This window comes from Phasianus colchicus, chromosome 24 (genome assembly GCF_987193195.1).
Source record: "Phasianus colchicus chromosome 24, bPhaCol1.hap1.1, whole genome shotgun sequence".
NCBI classification, from domain to species: Eukaryota; Metazoa; Chordata; class Aves; order Galliformes; family Phasianidae; genus Phasianus; species Phasianus colchicus.
In genome coordinates this window covers 5,283,892-5,299,565 of record NC_143459.1, presented here as the reverse complement: position 1 = coordinate 5,299,565, position 15,674 = coordinate 5,283,892, and the positions used below count along the sequence as shown (strand labels likewise).

General features: G+C 49.9%; 2 protein-coding genes across 9 annotated transcripts in view; one reads left to right on the top strand and one right to left on the bottom strand.

Annotated features, from left to right (window-relative positions):
• LOC116229995 (zinc finger MYM-type protein 4) overlaps positions 1–8,043 on the top strand; it is a 34,631-nt gene extending 26,588 nt beyond the window's left edge. For 6 of the 7 annotated variants that reach the window (XM_031594839.2, XM_090123940.1, XM_031594838.2 and 3 more), the window contains 8 exons: positions 45–224; positions 694–788; positions 1,118–1,289; positions 2,674–2,825; positions 3,559–3,670; positions 4,970–5,218; positions 5,539–5,668; positions 6,798–8,043. In XM_031594839.2, coding sequence (XP_031450699.1) covers positions 45–224; positions 694–788; positions 1,118–1,289; positions 2,674–2,825; positions 3,559–3,670; positions 4,970–5,218; positions 5,539–5,668; positions 6,798–7,005 — 1,298 coding nt within the window. In that variant the 3' untranslated portion in view covers positions 7,006–8,043. Of the gene's footprint in view, positions 1–44; positions 225–693; positions 789–1,117; positions 1,290–2,673; positions 2,826–3,558; positions 3,671–4,969; positions 5,219–5,538; positions 5,669–6,797 lie in introns of those variants that run through there. The other variant, XM_031594841.2, reaches the window with a different exon arrangement.
• A 2,918-nt stretch (positions 8,044–10,961) lies between these two features.
• LOC116229998 (interferon alpha-inducible protein 27-like protein 2A) lies at positions 10,962–15,044 on the bottom strand. Of its 2 annotated transcripts, none has more exons than XM_031594847.2 (4): positions 11,867–12,329; positions 11,736–11,783; positions 11,414–11,575; positions 10,962–11,175 (listed from the first exon to the last, which is right to left on the bottom strand). In XM_031594847.2, the coding sequence occupies exons 1-4, from the start codon at positions 11,880–11,882 to the stop codon at positions 11,087–11,089; spliced, it is 315 nt and encodes a 104-aa protein (XP_031450707.2). In that variant the 5' UTR covers positions 11,883–12,329; the 3' UTR covers positions 10,962–11,086. The 2 variants fall into 2 exon arrangements, with proteins under 2 accessions (XP_031450707.2, XP_089980069.1); XM_090123943.1 differs by lacking the exon at positions 10,962–11,175 and adding an exon at positions 14,504–15,044 and having other exon boundaries at positions 11,485–11,575; positions 11,867–11,970.
• Between the last annotated feature and the right edge of the window lie 630 nt (positions 15,045–15,674).

The following is a 15,674-nucleotide window of genomic DNA, read 5'->3' as shown; positions in this document are numbered from 1 at the left end:
TCCTTTCCTATTGCACGTGGTTTATCTGATCACTCTCATTACAGACCAAGGGAGCACTTACAGTGGAGATCTAGAATCAGAAGCAGTGTCCACTCCACACAGCTGGGAAGAAGAGTTAAATCACTATGCCTTACGATCAAACGCCCTGCCAGAACCAGATCCAGAACCCAAGCAGATCTCCAAAGGTGAAGTGGAACAGGACTTGGAGGCAGATTTTCCATCAGGTCTGTATAACACTAAGAAAAATACACACAATGTTGAGTCAGTGTTGTAGCCACAGTCTGCTTAAGTGGGGTGTATGTTTTCATTTAGTTAAACTGGATATTTAAAGCAGCAGCAATATATCAGCTCTACTTTTTAAAATATTATTGGTATCTTTACAGGCAGCATTTTTCAGAACCACTGGCAAGAGTAGCACATATTCTTGCCTGATTCTCTTCAATGTATCATTTTTGTGTTCCTAGATATAATCCATGTTAGTGGTGTAAAAGAATATCAGTTTGAATGCATCCACTGTTTGGGGGTGGGTTTTTTCTGAGTGCATTTATTGCCCAGTTGTTCAGTCATGAAGTATTATTTGAGTTTACAGATGTAATTGGAATTGCTAGGATACGTAGTATTTTTAAGTGACACTTCTTCTCAGGCTTGTTAAATCATATAATTTAAATTCTAATGGTGTTGATTTGACTTCAGACTCATTTGACCCTCTCAGTAAGGGACTGGGTTTGCATTCACGTTCACGAGCAAGACGGAGGCACAGAGATGGCTTCCCCCAGCCAAAAAGACGGGTAAGAAAGTCCTCTGGAGTGTTAATTCCTTGTATTTAAAGTAGTAATGTTAGATGATTCCTTGGCAGTAAAAAAAAAAACTATTGATCCAGGGTGGAAATGAGAATTCAGTTTAGCTACACTGCTTTTTTTCCTGTTCTTCTTCATGACAAATATTTTCTTCTCTTCCCTGCATGTTAAAAAAAAATGCATGTGTGTACCTTCACCTTCTGTCATGGGAGTAGCATTTTGTTATCATGTCAGTTTATTGCTCTATATGAGGTGAAGTGAAGCAGCCATAGATGAAGTGCTTATTAAGCTTGTATTTGTTTTACTTTGTTTTCCTATAGGGACGAAAGAAGTCTGTAGTTGCTGTAGAGCCCCGCAGTCTGATGCAGGGCTCCTACCCAGGATGCTCTGTTTCTGGGATGACCCTAAAATATATGTATGGGGTAAATGCCTGGAAGAACTGGGTCCAATGGAAAAATGCACAGGAGGAACAAGGGGACCTGAAGTTTTCAGGTAAGCAGAAATAATTGGTTGAATAACTCTCGGTATAGTATGTTTGTCAAGACAGAATTAAGTTTTAAAATAGGCAGAAGTAGACTAAAGTTCTCAGAGCATCTTGCATTTAAAAATCTCAGCCACTGCATTCTGAATTGATCCATTGTCTTTCAAAGCAGGCTCTGAAATACCAGATTTCAGCATGAAATATTGGTCTTTTAACCTCACGTATGTGTTCATTTGCATGCACTAATTCTTCACTTCTAGAGCAGATGCTTTATGCAGCTGCAAAGTCCTTACTAAGCTGCTACTAGACCACAGTTACAAGCTGACTACACAGACTTGGCCCTGTCTTTTCATCTGTAGCTCATATGTTCACAAAGTGTTTGTCAGCATCAGTGTTTGCTGTAAAAAGCTGGACCACAGTGTTCTTTCTGAGCGTCACTGCTGGAAACAAACCTTCCAGAAGTGTACCCATTCTGTGCTGCACTCTGCCTGAAACTACCTTTAAAAGGCACGAATTGTTCCTTGGGTCTCACTGGGGTGATAGATAATAATGACAATATAAATGTCACTTCCGTTTGTTTTTCTAATTATGGATGTTTTGGGGGTTTTAGTTTTGTACAAAAGCACAGCACTCCTAGGGTTTGGCACTGTCTGACTCCCCTTTTCCCTGGTCTCAAGTCTGTCTTCCATGATCACACTGAGTGTTTTGTGGGCAAGTTTTCAGAGTGCAGCAGACAATTTGATTTAGTTTTGTAACTGAGCTTTTTGAGGACAGTGGGGAAGAGAACAGGCAGTATTAAATGCTTCTGCAGCGCATAGATCTAGGTGTGGCAGGGCTTATATAAGAAAGATCCCAAAAGGAGAAATGCTGTTTAGAATGAGCTCTGCTTTCTCATCTGCTATTACATGAGAGCAGCTGTTTTTTGTTTCCCAACAGAAAAGTAATCACATGAATGACGGGCTTTTCTCATAGCTAAGAAAACAAAGGTTACCAGCAGCTCCAGGAAACAATATCAATCCCCACAGAAAGGTTCCCTGTTCAGTCCCAGGCTCAGCAGTGTGGAGTGGCCAAGCTGTAATTTCACTGCAGATTCTTTGATCGATTCTCTGTGCTGCTTCGTTTTCTGAATCTCACAGCCCTATAAATTCTTCATTCCTTTTCCCTTTAAGGAGTCAAATACTCTGTGCTCAGCTCGTGCCCAGAACTACTAGGAAATATTCAGGATCCTTTTCTCACTGAAGGTTCCCCTGAGTCCAGCTATGAAGGATTTGCCAGCCCAAGTACACATTACCATTGCTGCACCACATCTTGGATTCAGCAAACCCCCGAATATTTAAATGTAAAGATTTAATCTCTTGAATAAAAATATTTCTTCAATTGTGTTCTTCACCACAGTTCGTCCTGTGAAACTCAAGGAGGACATTCTCTCGTGCACTTTTGCTGAGCTGAGTTTTGGCCTGTGCCAGTTCATTCAAGAGGTGCGGAGACCGAATGGAGAAAAATATGATCCTGACAGCATCTTATACTTGTGCCTTGGAATTCAGCAGGTAAGTCACAATTAGGGTGCTGCAGAGAGCATACAAACTTCTAGTGGCCTTTTAGGCTTAATACCCATAGTCTCAAGTAGCTGCTCATTTTTTTTTCTAGAGGTGAGAATGTACCTTTTTGTGCTTCTTTCTTAGTGTGGCTTAATCTCTTATTCTACTAATTTGTTTTTTTGATCAGAGTAAACAAACCTCTTCTGTACTTGGGAGGAATGTGACGTGGAGGGCTTGACACAAATCTTTAGGTTTGGGACTGTATTTACCCCTTTAATGTATAGGAAAGAATTGTAGAAGCCTGAGGTTCCTCAGAAGAATTTGATTTGTGACTGAATGCTGTAGATCTAAAATAGCTGCACAGTACTCTTCTGAGATGTGAGTTTACGTGGAAGAGATTACCTGGCAAAGACTGTGCTCATTCAGTAACTCTATTTCAGCAGCCTAATCTGTTGGGCTGCTTTTTCAAGACTATTTTAATACCTAGAGGATGGTGATTTTTTTGAGAAGAGAGCTCTAGAGCTCGGAATAATAACAATAATTCTGGCCTAGATCTCTCATTTCATACCAAGGAAATCCCAGTCCATGCAGAAAATCTGATGTGATATCTTACTGAAGATTTCAGCAATGCATTTTGGACTATAAGACACTCAGACATAGGAAGGGTGAAGAATCTGATGTCCTGTATCTCTGCAATGTTATGTATTCATAAATTATATGTCTTCCTTTTTTTCTCTCGTAGTACCTGTTTGAGAATGGTAGAATAGATAACATTTTTACCGAGCCCTATTCCAGGTTTATGATTGAACTTACAAAACTTTTGAAAATCTGGGAACCTACAATTCTTCCAAATGGTAGGACAATTATTTTATTTTGTGTAGCTGCATGACAAAGCCTTATTATGAGTATTTTTCTCAATGCCATGAAGAAGGATGTGATCTGAGACATTCACATTAGTCTCCTCTTTCTCCACCATGCAGTTGTTTGTGGTAGAATAGAATCATGGATTGTGTGTCTATCTCTACCAGTTATGGGTTTCATTTAAAGATACCTTTCCCTCATTGATCAATCTCTCAGCTCCTTTAAAGGCTTCCCATTCCTGTAGTCAATGTGTTAGTTCTCTTTCCTCAAGTTTGAGCTAATCTTTTTGAATACAGGCAGCCAGAATTGTGTGCAGTGTTTGAGATGAGTTGCTTGGAGTTGAGCTGCAGAAGTATTTCCATATCAGTACTGGAAATACTTCTGATAAATCAGAGGATGATAAAGGGAGATCATTGGAGTCGTCTCAACTCCTTGACTCCAAGTTCTTCTCACCTCAATCACTTCCACATTAAGAGTTCCCCAATTATTAATTGTTTTTAAAGGATATTCATGAAGTTTATGAAGGTGGTCACAAGCAATATGAGTATGTAAGATTTTTTTTTCAGATTACTACCAACACATGAGTGATACCAACAACTCCATAGATGGATCTGAAACTGGCTTTTTATTTGCAACTTTCTGTTGGTGCAGAAATAACCCAATTACTTGTAGATAGCTGTGTACAGTGAAGTTTTCTTGCAGAACAAATCTCTCATCAGCCTCAATTTCTCCTTCCTAACCTAGGATGATGAAACTGGGTGATTTGTATATAGAGATGGGGTATTTTAAACTCATGCTCCATGTCCCAGGAGCTGGATGTTTTTGCAGTCAGCTGACTCTGCTTTCATGCAATTAAAACTTAGTGAGATTCTGCTGATTTCTGTAATCTTTCTTTTATATACCCTTGTCCATTCATCAGGTGTTGGAAGATGGTGCTGTTCCACAGCTCGGTTCTCCACACTCCCTCTGTTCTTGCATGCAGTGCTCTTGGTTTTATATTGCAGTTACCTATGATAGATCTGACTTTGTTCTAATGCACAGTTGGTTCATGTACAAAGTTAGCTGGAAGAAGACTTAATTCATCTCTGACAGAGTCTGCCAGTGTAATTTTACTCATTTCTATGTCCTACTCTGCTCATGTATGAGGGTTTCATTGCTTTGGGAAGATGGGGAAAATCTCTTAGATTGCCAGCAGCCTGTCAGAGCCATTACATTCCTTTGTAACTGAGCATGAGGAACTGTCCTAAAATTGCATAGGTGACACTTTTTCTTTCTCTGCACATTGTTCCTAGGTTACATGTTCTCAAGAATAGAAGAGGAACACTTGTGGGAATGTAAACAACTGGGTGCATATTCCCCCATAGTTTTACTGAACACACTGCTATTCTTCAATACCAAATACTTTCAACTAAAGAATGTCAGTGAGCACCTGAAGCTGTCCTTTGCCCACGTCATGAGACGGACCCGGACTCTGAAGTATAATACTAAGACAACATATTTACGTTTTTTCCCACCCTTTCAAAAACAAGAGGTAGAATCAGGTAAGTGGATGCTTTATGATCACTTGAATCTGTGCAATCATGTTTTTATTATCTCCTTATTTGAAAAGGGCAGGGGAGAAAAGCATAGAGGAAGCAGAGCCGTGGGTAGTTTGGTTTCTGCTGTTATCTTGCACTTCTTCAAATTCCTTCACTCTGGGATGATTTAAAGAGAAATAGTTTGAAGCAGGCAATCACCTCAAGCAGTGTATTTCGAGGTGTTACAGAGTCCAGTCAGACTGGTGCTAGGCTGCAGGACTCTGTGTAACCTTTCATGTGCTGCTCTTCACTGAACTCGTGTGATACCATTTTTGTGTGTCCAGATAAACTGTCTGTAGGCAAAAGGAAACGTGGAGAAGATGAGGAGATTTCAACAGCAGTGGAAATGGCTGAAAATGCAGATAATCCCCTGCGATGTCCAGTGCGACTTTATGAATTTTACCTGTCAAAGTGGTAAGTGATAGAACTTAATCTTTAATCTGCACGTAGATTAGAACAGGAATTCAGGCAGGGACTCTCCTCAGACATCTTGTTCTTTGTGAAAAAGGGTAGGAAAGGTGTGATTTAGGCAAAAGTGGTGATGGATTTTGCTTACTGAGATGTGAGATTAATTTTTATTTAGGAGTTAGAGACTAGCAAGGACACAGATACAAATCATTTTGTCTTTCCTCTTTGGTATCAACTTAAGGTAGATCTGTGAGCAGTTGGGGCGTGGTGTCCCTCAAAGAAAATACACCAGCAGAATGAAACAGGATCTCATCAGTGTCAGCTGCAACTCAAATAAATCACCCTCAAAAATGCACCTGGTGAGCTTCCTGCACATAGTCCCATGGCTTTGGCTGTGCCTAGCAGCTGCCCTGACTCTGTTGTATCTTCCTTGTATTTGCTTGCATATCATTAGAAGATGTTAACTGTCCTTGGGCTGAGAAAACATTTTCATGTTCCCCAAGGAATATCAGCTCCTGCAGAGCCCCTGCAGCAATACAAGCTGCAGTAAGAGTTCACTTTGTTGTTTTAATGTGAATACTCCAAGTCCAAGCAGGAGGGGTTCTTGCTCTGGAGGACTTTGTCCCTTCCTTCCATCACAGAGTTCTTCCTCAGTCTGATGGTCAGTTTGCCAAGCAGATGAGCTCACTGTTCTGCAGCAGGAGAAGCAGGCTGGGATTTAGTTCTGCTGATCCTTAAACATTCATTGTCCCAGAGTGCAAAGCAGTTGTGGAATAGTGGGATGGAATGTTTTGTTTAGAGATTGAATGCTAGGCACATCTGTCAGTCATATAAAGACTCCAGTATTGGAGTCCAGTGTGGGTGATACTGCAGTTGAAGAACTGTAGAAAAGAAGTCACAGGTTGTTTTGTTTCTTTGTAAGCAGCTAGAGCCAAGTGACCTGGAAACACTGAAACATTCACAAAGCTGAAGAGGGAAAACCAATCCACTAATAAAAAGATTTTAATTATACTGCTTACATTACAGTGTTGTAACCTCAGTGTAACTTCCATTTTCTTTGTTTCTCCATCGCTTTTTTTTTGAGTAAGGCTTTTAAAGCTGCCCTCTGTGATGCGTTTTCTTTTTACATTGACAGTTCTGAAAGTGTGAAGCAGAGAAGTGATGTGTTTTACCTTCAGCCTGAGCGCTCCTGTGTACCCAACAGCCCCATGTGGTATTCCACATTGCCAATAGACCCAGGAACTTTGGACATCATGTTAACTCGCATTCTTATGGTGAGGGAGGTACACGAAGAACTTGCCAAAGTCAAATCAGAAGACTCTGATATTGAGTTATCAGACTAAGTGAAGTGGGATGTTTTCCTTTGAATACATCAGAAGCACCAAACTGTGAATACGTCCAGCTTTTGGAAAATGTGTATTAAATAAGCCAAGATCATGTCACCTACAGGCATATTTGGAACCACAGCGGATGTACAAACTGGAACTGGAAGGAGACAAGCTCCATAAGCTGCAAGAAACAACATCCTGTGGCAGGCAGTGATAAATCCTCTGAACAAATTCAAGTTGAACTAACCTGTTTGAGTGGTGCATAAATCCTTTATCTGTGTAGGGTTTAAAAAAAAAAAAAGATTTTTTTAAGGCAAATGGTCGTGGAACATCTACCATAACGATACCAGGCTGTGGCTCACGTGACCTCTCAGCCTGCTGGCTGGCAGTCCTTGCTGCCAGAAAAGAACACGTGGAGATCTTGGAGGTCTTCACGGGAACAGGAGAGGATTTGGTGGTGTTGAGACAACCAGACGACTTCCGTTACAAAAACCAACATGCTTTTATAATATTTTTTAAAACCGGGATCAAACGCTGGGGAGGCAGAGGCTGCAGGCACAGCTGCAGGGAGCTGCTGAAGCAATGGCTGCGTGGCTGCTGTTGGTCGGTGCCAGCCTTGCTCTCAGCCCAGGGCAGCAGCTCCCAGCCGTGCTGTGCAGAGTGCTGTAGGTCAAACCTGAGAGCTTCTGGGTTCTGTATGGGAGGGGACAGTCCTGGGCTATGTGCAGAAAATCCCTTTACCTGCCCCGTAGCTCTGTTGATTCTAATCTAGCAAATACTGAGGTGCGTGGACATAATTTTTTTTTTCCCTTGAGGCAGCTTTCCTTTCTCCTCTTTCCCCACTCCTATGGTTTTGGTTATTTCAGAGGGCCGTGTTATTTCAGACAAAGGGACGTGCACTCTTTCTCTTTCCACCCTTGCAGTGTGTGCAGTGTTGTCCAAAGGATGCAGTATTACTTCTGACGACAGAACTATGGTAGAGAACACCCATGTGTGTTTTTCCCACCCCACCCAAGGAGGTGCAGGCGTGATGTTGGGAAGTCAGAAGGCCTTTCTCAAGGCCTGGCTGTCACTGCATGTTTTTGAAGAGAAGAGCTCCCAGGTTGTGCTGAGAGGACAGGACTTCACAGACACTGTCTGTACCTCCATTTGTAGCTGTGTGTTTCTGATGACTTAGTGACCACGAATCCATTGGAAACCCAAACTGTTTTTAAAGAAGAGAATTGTATGGTTTTTATCTAGTTCTGGTCAGCTGTCCATCTTCTGTAACAGGGGTCTGATATTTGATCTTGTCACTACAATTTCAAGAGGTGAAAATCGACAGCCTTTCATTATGTTTTATTTTGTTTTGTTTTTCATTTGTTGGGTTGTTTGGTTTTGTTTTTTTTTTTTTTTAATTATTTTTTTAGCAGTAACAAAAGTAATTTAACAACAAAAATAAAATCAGAAAGTAGTCTATTGACGTCGTGTACTCGGTAGTCCTGTCCCTGCCTGTAACAGATTTCACTGATGTATTTTTTAATACAGAAAACTATGTGAAAAGTAAAGCTGCCCCTGGTTGTGTCTGCTCCAAGCCCACCCGTGTGTGTGTGTTCTGCTGCTGTGTCCCTGCTCTGCTCTGCCACTCCTGGGGAGGATCCTTTGGCTGTCGTACATCTGCCCCATTGCAGGAAGCTGCCCTGGCAGCACTTGGAGGCTCAGTGGTGGTTTATTTCATGTTCTGTGAACATCGACCATTGACCTGTTGATACTACATGAGTTTAATAGCAGGCACGGCGTTTTGTACTGGGATGCCTGATTGAGTGTTGCAGGGAAAAAGGATTTCAGTGACCCAATGGCTGGGTCTGTAGGGGGTGGAAAGAAGCCTGAGCTGCACTGGTTACGTGGAGCTGTGTCTGAATCTCAGTGTTAGGAGGAGGGAAGGAGCCAGGAGCTGCTGCATAACACATTCAGTTTGCCTTCTCTGAAGCCCATCGCTTTTTTGTGAGCACTTCTGCATGAGTCCATCTTATTGTTCCAGGTACTTAAAATGGAAGGGATTTGCCCTCAGCAGGGAGAGGTGAATCCCTAGAAGCATGGCTGGCTGAAGGCAGTTGTTCCCCATGGTAATAATTCCTTTTATTTCATGGCTCTGAGGCAGGTGGGGCTGGATGCAGTGCTGTTGGGTGGTGCAAGGATCAGAACAAATGCTTTCAGTTTCCATTCCAGACTGAGATCTGGGTTGAGACTCACAGCCACCCATGTGATCCCTTGGTGGTGATGGAGGACTGAAGCATGGAGATAACAGTGCTGGAGTTCTGAACACCCAGATAAGGTTGTTTGGGATAAGAGACAGCTGAACCATCTGCTAGCTGTGCAACGCTGTGCATTGATTGGTGGAATCTTTGAAGGAGGAAAATCTTGTGTTGGTCTCGGAGCAGAGAGAAACAACCATGAGAGTGCAAGAAAGGCAGTGCTTCGTGCTGATGGGATTTCCTCCTCCATCTGTGTGCCTTCCACTGCTGGCACGCCGTGTCTGGCTGTGACTCAGCACACAGAGGTGACGCCGTGGCTGTTGGCTGGGGAGGATGGAGTGGACAGCCATCACTTGTGAGGGTGTTGCTGCAGGGAATTGCAGTGCAGGGGTTGTGCAGAGAGTTCTGTGCTCGCAGTGTTGGTTCACAGAGGTGCTCAGAGTGGCGTCCATTGGTGATGGAGGAACCTGGAGGCGTTCAGTGTCACGGTGAGGTGCAAAAAGCAGCTCAGTTATGATGGGAATTGCTCTGCCAGCTTGACAGTGACTGATCTGAAGGGAGGCTCTGGGTTTCTCTGGCTGTAGCCTCCAGCCAAGCAATGTCCCCTTGGGGAGACAGAGTGACAGGGCCCTGAAACCCCTGCCCATTTCCTGCAGAAAGCAGAGCTGTAGGGCCAGGTTCAGGCGGTGCAGCTGAGCGTGCTGCAAAACCTTTGGGTTTGGTTACTGACTGGGGGCCTTTCAGCCCTGTGAGCTGTACAGAAGTTGGGAGGAAGTGGTGAATGTGAGCACAGGGCACAGCTGGGACAAACAGATCGAGAATTAAAGTGTTCCTGCACCCAGGATGCAGCTCCTCTGTCCTACATCTGCAGGATGTAGGCTCTCTGAGCTGAGCTGCTGGTTTCTCAGCAGAGATTTGGGTTGCATTAAAGGACAACCAGGACCAGTGACCTGGAGGTTATGATGATTCACTTGGAGGCAAGGAGGGCATCTATCACAAAGCATCAAACACCAAATCTCCATGTGCACAGATGTGCTGCAGTCCCACTGCTCCCACTCAGCTGTGGGAGCCCCTCACCCCTTCACTCCCTATTTATCTATAAGGCAACAAACCACAGCACTCAGAAAGGCCTCTGAGAGCCAAAGGGGCTCCTCCCTCTGGGCCAGGGCCAGCTAGGACTGCTCTGCCCCCTCCCCTCTGCAGCCCAGGGCCTGATGTGCACTCACTGCTGTTATCTGGGTGACGCCTCCCGTGTGCTCCTTTGCCCCTCTGTACCTCGGTTGCACCCCTCTGTAAATTGGCCAGACTTTCCTACCTCGTTTGGGCATTATGAGGCTAAATTCCATAGGATGCTTTGCAGCCCCGTGATGAAAGGTGCTATATAGCTGCAAAGTGTTAACTTCACAAGATTCAAATAGGTCGCCAGTGCATCATAACCTATATGGAAAAGACTTCTTTTTCTTATATGAGAATTTATAGAGTTCAATGTATGGTATTAATAAGTGAATTCCTGAGCTCCCCCCAAAATAGTTTTTGTTGGAATCGTATCTGTATTCTGCAAAAGTGATTAAAAACCTTTAACCTTAACCCGAGAGTGCAGCCTTGTTTCCTGCATGCTGTTTCAGTCCTCCAGCGGCTCTCAGCCCTCCCTCCCACTCCCACCCGTGGATAACGAGGCTCTCCCCGAGCTCTGTGCCCACCTTTTCCACTTCCCCCCAGGACACACACAGCCACCAGTGCGGTTTCTCTGCGGTCTCTTTATTGTTCTCACGCACTCAAGGCTGGGCGATGCGCTCCCGTCGCCGATCACGCAGCAGCGGCCGTGCCGCCTCCCGGCGTTTCTGAGCTTTTCCATCCATCCCTTAAGGGATCTTCGAACCGATGAGCGCACCGAGCGGCCCAAACACGGAGGCCAAGCCGAGTTTGGCACCAAGAGAGAGCCCGGCGGCTCCTGCAGGGACAGAGAGCGGCCGATGTGAGCGCGGGGCGGAGGCAACCGAGGAGCTCCGACCCGTTCGGTGCCCGGGCAGCACGGAGCGCACGTCTAAAAGCGCAGGATCTCTAAACCAAACACGTCCCTTCCTCCGCCCAGCCTTTCTGCCATCCCCCATCCTGCCGGGTGAACGAACCCGAGGGCGAAAACGAGCCGAGTTCATCACCCCAACCCCGTCCCGCAGCCCCGCGCTCACCGACCGACTGCAGCACGGCCACGATGCTGCCCGCAGCCACCCCGCCGCCGTTGGCGATGGCCGCAGCCGACATCATCTTGGCGCCTATGGATCCCGCGGCGATGCCGGCAGCCGTGAAGCCCAGCGACCAAACGGCTAACGGGACTCCCACGAGTACCGCTCCTGCACCGGGACGCCGCCGCGTTAATCCAGCCCTGCCGGCTCTGCGCCCGGTGGAGCTGCGGGAGCCCGCAGGGTGGGGATGCCCCACTCCCACGGAGGAGGGGCAGCGGCCCCGACCCCGAGCCTCTGCTGCTCCCCCCATCGCACCGCCAGCCCTCACCTGTTGCAACGCCGCTCCCGATGACGACTTGGATGATCGGTTTCACGGCTGAGGGGGAAGAAAGGAGAGAAAGCGTTGCTCGGTTCTCACAGCCCTGCAGCCTCAATTCCCCCCCCGTTCCCCCGCAGTACCTGCCGTCTGTAACATCCTCGCAGCACCTCCGAGCACCACGGACTCACGAAACAACACCGGAGCAAGGAGTGCCCGCCCAGCACTGAGCGCGGCGATCCCCGTGCTGTGATATGAGGGGAGGGGAAGCGATGATGTAAGGAAAGCGAATTTCCAGGAAATCCGTCTGTTTGCTTTCGTTTTTGCGAAGCAAAACGAATCGAGCCCGGAGTTTAACCCTCGCCATGCCGGTTCACACGCTGTGCCGGGGGGGGGCAGGTCTGGGTGCCGCCTCGCAGTGCAGCACACGGCCGGGGATGGACGGAGCAGGGCAGGATCCGGGGGGTCAGACCCTCCCCTCTGTGGTCGCTGCTTTGTTGAGGTCTGACAGCGGTGAAGCTCTGCACTTCTGGATGAGGAATGGTGGCCATTCCCAGCTCCTCCCCCTCCTCTACTCAGCAGCTTCAGAAAAACTCCCCAACCCACTTCTTCCCAGCCCTCCCCGTGCCCCATTGCCCGCTCCTTACTCCTCTGGATCCCCTCCGTGCCCCCGGGCCTCGTGTCACCTCCTGCCACCTCGTGTCACTGTGTGCCCCACTGCAGCTGGTTGAAGGGGACCAAATCCAGTTGTAGTTGATCTGGTTCCTTTTTACCAGCCCCAGGGACGCACCGCTCCGTCGCTCCTCGGAGGCCATCAGAGCTGCTGGAAGCGATGGGGTCCCAGCCCAAGGATACATACTTCTTAACATTCCATAACGCCGGCCGACTCCATATGGGCATATGAAGAAGTATGTAGGGTTGGGAGGAAGAGGCAGCAGCCACAGGGCTACTCCTGGAGGCAACCCCAGCCCACGGGGGCTTCCAGCACAACCTCCAACCTGCCAGCTGTGCTCCATCCCTTCCCCATCTCCACTTATCATCACCAATCCCAATAGCACCCAGCTGCAGCCAAGCACTCATTAACCCACCCCAGGCCCTACCAGGGTCCCTTCCTTCCCAAAGCTGTGCTGGCTCACAGTGCACCCCCCTCCCCAGCACCCCTCCCTGCACTGCAGGCAGAGACGGGGATGGGGGCACAGCATCAACCTGCACCCCCTCCTTCACAGGGCAGGGAGCATGCAAGAGCCCTCATCCCCCACAGCATCTCTTGGCAAAGCGGGCTGGGGGCACCTCTCCCAGTGTGGGGAATTGGGGTTGTATCTGAGGCTGGAAACCACAGCGAGGTGTGGAGGGGGCTCAGCAGACCCAGCACAGTGCGACCACAGCCAGGGCACAGTGCTGGGGGGGACGAATGTGACACCAGCTGGGCTGTGTTGTGACCCCAATGACCTTCCTATCCCTAATCTCAGAGCTGGAGTGCTGCATGGGAACACAGGGACAGGCCTTGTGGGGCCAGGGGAGCACAGGAAGGTGTAGGGCTGTAGGGGCACCCAGTGCAGCCGTGACTCAGCGCCCCGTGTGCTGCAGCTCTGCAGGAGCCAGAGACAACCAAGGCAGCAGAGCCTGGGGGTGCCCTGATCCCCCCCAGTGCCATGGGGCTGCCCAGAGCCACAGGCAGCATGGGGACATGACTCCCAGGGGCCGGGTCACCAAGCTGGTGGCAGCTGGAGATGCAGTCGAGTGCCCCCAAAATCATTCTGAGGGCATCCTGTGGCTGTGCTGCAGGGATGTCCCTGCTTCACCCCTTTGGCTTTTCCAGCCCTGAGCTGTGCTGCAGGAGTGTTATGGGAGCTGTGAGCCCACGGCTCTGCCCACAGCTGAACCCCCCACCATCAGGGTGTGGGGTGAGGGCTGTCTCATCCCAGACAAATCAGCTCTGGCCGCCCCCAGGCACATCTCCCAGCTCTGCAGTGCTGGTGTCCACCAGCCCTGTGGTCAAACATGGCTCCGTCCCACAGCTCAGCCCCGCAGTCCCCACTTGAGCTCTCACGGTGACCTTGGAGGGCAGCACCCAGCACTGTGCTCACCCCAAAGCCCCCACATCCATACCTGCACAGTTCCAGGCATGAGGGAAAATGAGCTGACAGGGGAAGGCAGCAGCACGGGGGGGTGCTGGGGCTGCTCGTGGTGTCCCACATGCTCACACAGCACCAAACAGCCCCGGCCTGGCTATAAAAGGAAGCATCTTTTTTGCGTGCTGTGCCCCAACCACGCGCCCAGCATTGGTGGCCTCACCAAATGTCACTGCTCAGTCAATGCATCGCCCCACAACGACCGGGTTGTGGGCAAGCTGCCACCTGGGGTGTCCTCACCCTTATCTTTGGCCATGGAGCATTTTGGGGCCCGCAGTGCCATGCTGCTTCGCCATGCGCAGGGCTGAGAGTTGGGCATCCCATCCCATCCCATCCCATCCCATCCCATCCCATCCCATCCTGCAGCATCAGGCATCCCCACACCACACACCCGTTGTACCCCAGCCACCCCAGGGCCACCCCCACTCCTCCTCCTGCCCTACACACGGGAACCCCCCCCTCAGCCCGGAGCTGTGCCCACCCAGCTTCCATCAGCAGAGCCGCGGTGCTGCGAGCAGCGGCCGCATCCCCACCCGCGCGGTTCTGCCTTCCAGAGGCGCTCGCTGAAGGTTAAACGCCGGCAGTGGGGAGAGCCCCGCAACACCCCGCGCCCACTCCCCCTCCCTCCACCCCCCCCGCAGCACTCACTGCCCTGGAGGTGCCCGGCTCGGAGCTCCGGTGGCAGCGGCTCTGCGCGTCCCCGCCAGCTGCACGCCGCTCCCCGTGACTTTGCCATAGGACTCCTCCGGTTCGTCCGCAGGAGCTTTGCAGCATCCTCCGGTTCAGCTGGAGAAGTTCCCTCGCCGGGGAGGGAGGAGGAAGGGAGGGATTTAATGCAGCCCCCGCCTGGGCTGCGGGTGCCGCTGGGCTCAGGCGAAGCCCCTTCGGGTACAGCCCCCTCCCCGCCCCGCGCTGGGCCGCCGGGATGCGGCGGTGCCCGACGACGAGCATCTCCCTCTCGGGGCCGCGGCCACCTCCTCCTCCCCCCCGCGTCCCCCGGCTGTCCCGCAGCGCCCGCAGCCTCGCCCGGGCCCAGCAGAGGCGCAGAGTTCCCACGGGGCGCGACGGCCATCGCCGCTCAGACCCCGCGGGGATGCGGACACGTTGGGCGCGGGGATCCCGAGCGGAATGGGGACCCCCGGCCGAGCCACCCTGCTGACCCCGGCACTGCGGGGGTTTTAGGATCACAGCGCAGAGCGATGCCGCTCTGCCCACCCCGCGGCCCCCCCTCCCCCCCGGCCCTACCTCTGTGCGGGGTCAGCCCACGGGGACCCCGCCGTGCTGCCCATCCCGGCACCAACGTGCAATGCACGCCCCGCGGTGTGGCTGCCCCGGGTGGCTGCGCTGCTATTTTTGGCAGCCTCCGAAGAGCTCCTCTCGGGCTATTAATAATGAGAGTGCGAAATTCGTTTGGCCTCTCCTATATAAGGAAAGGTAGAGGCTCAGAGGCAGCTAAATATACTGGCGCGTGCGGGAGCGAGTGGGGAGGCTTTGGCACCGGGTGTGGAAAAGGGATCGTTGGAACAATGGAAAGACAGACTGAGCTGCGCAGACGGACGGACGGAGGGATCCCCGGGGTGCCCACAAGCAGCACCCGATGTCCCAGGGCTGCATCTCTGTGGCAGAAGCACAGCACAAAGGGCAGAGCAGGAGCAGCCGGGATGCGCGCAGCACCGCAGTGCCACCAACACAGCCGTGTCCTCCCACACCTCAGCCCCACCGCTGCCCCACTGCTGCCCATAGACCCGAAAGGCCCCGAGAGCTCCCAGAAGGGACAGCAGAGATCTGGGGAATCCCAGTGACAGGAAGGCAGGGAGGA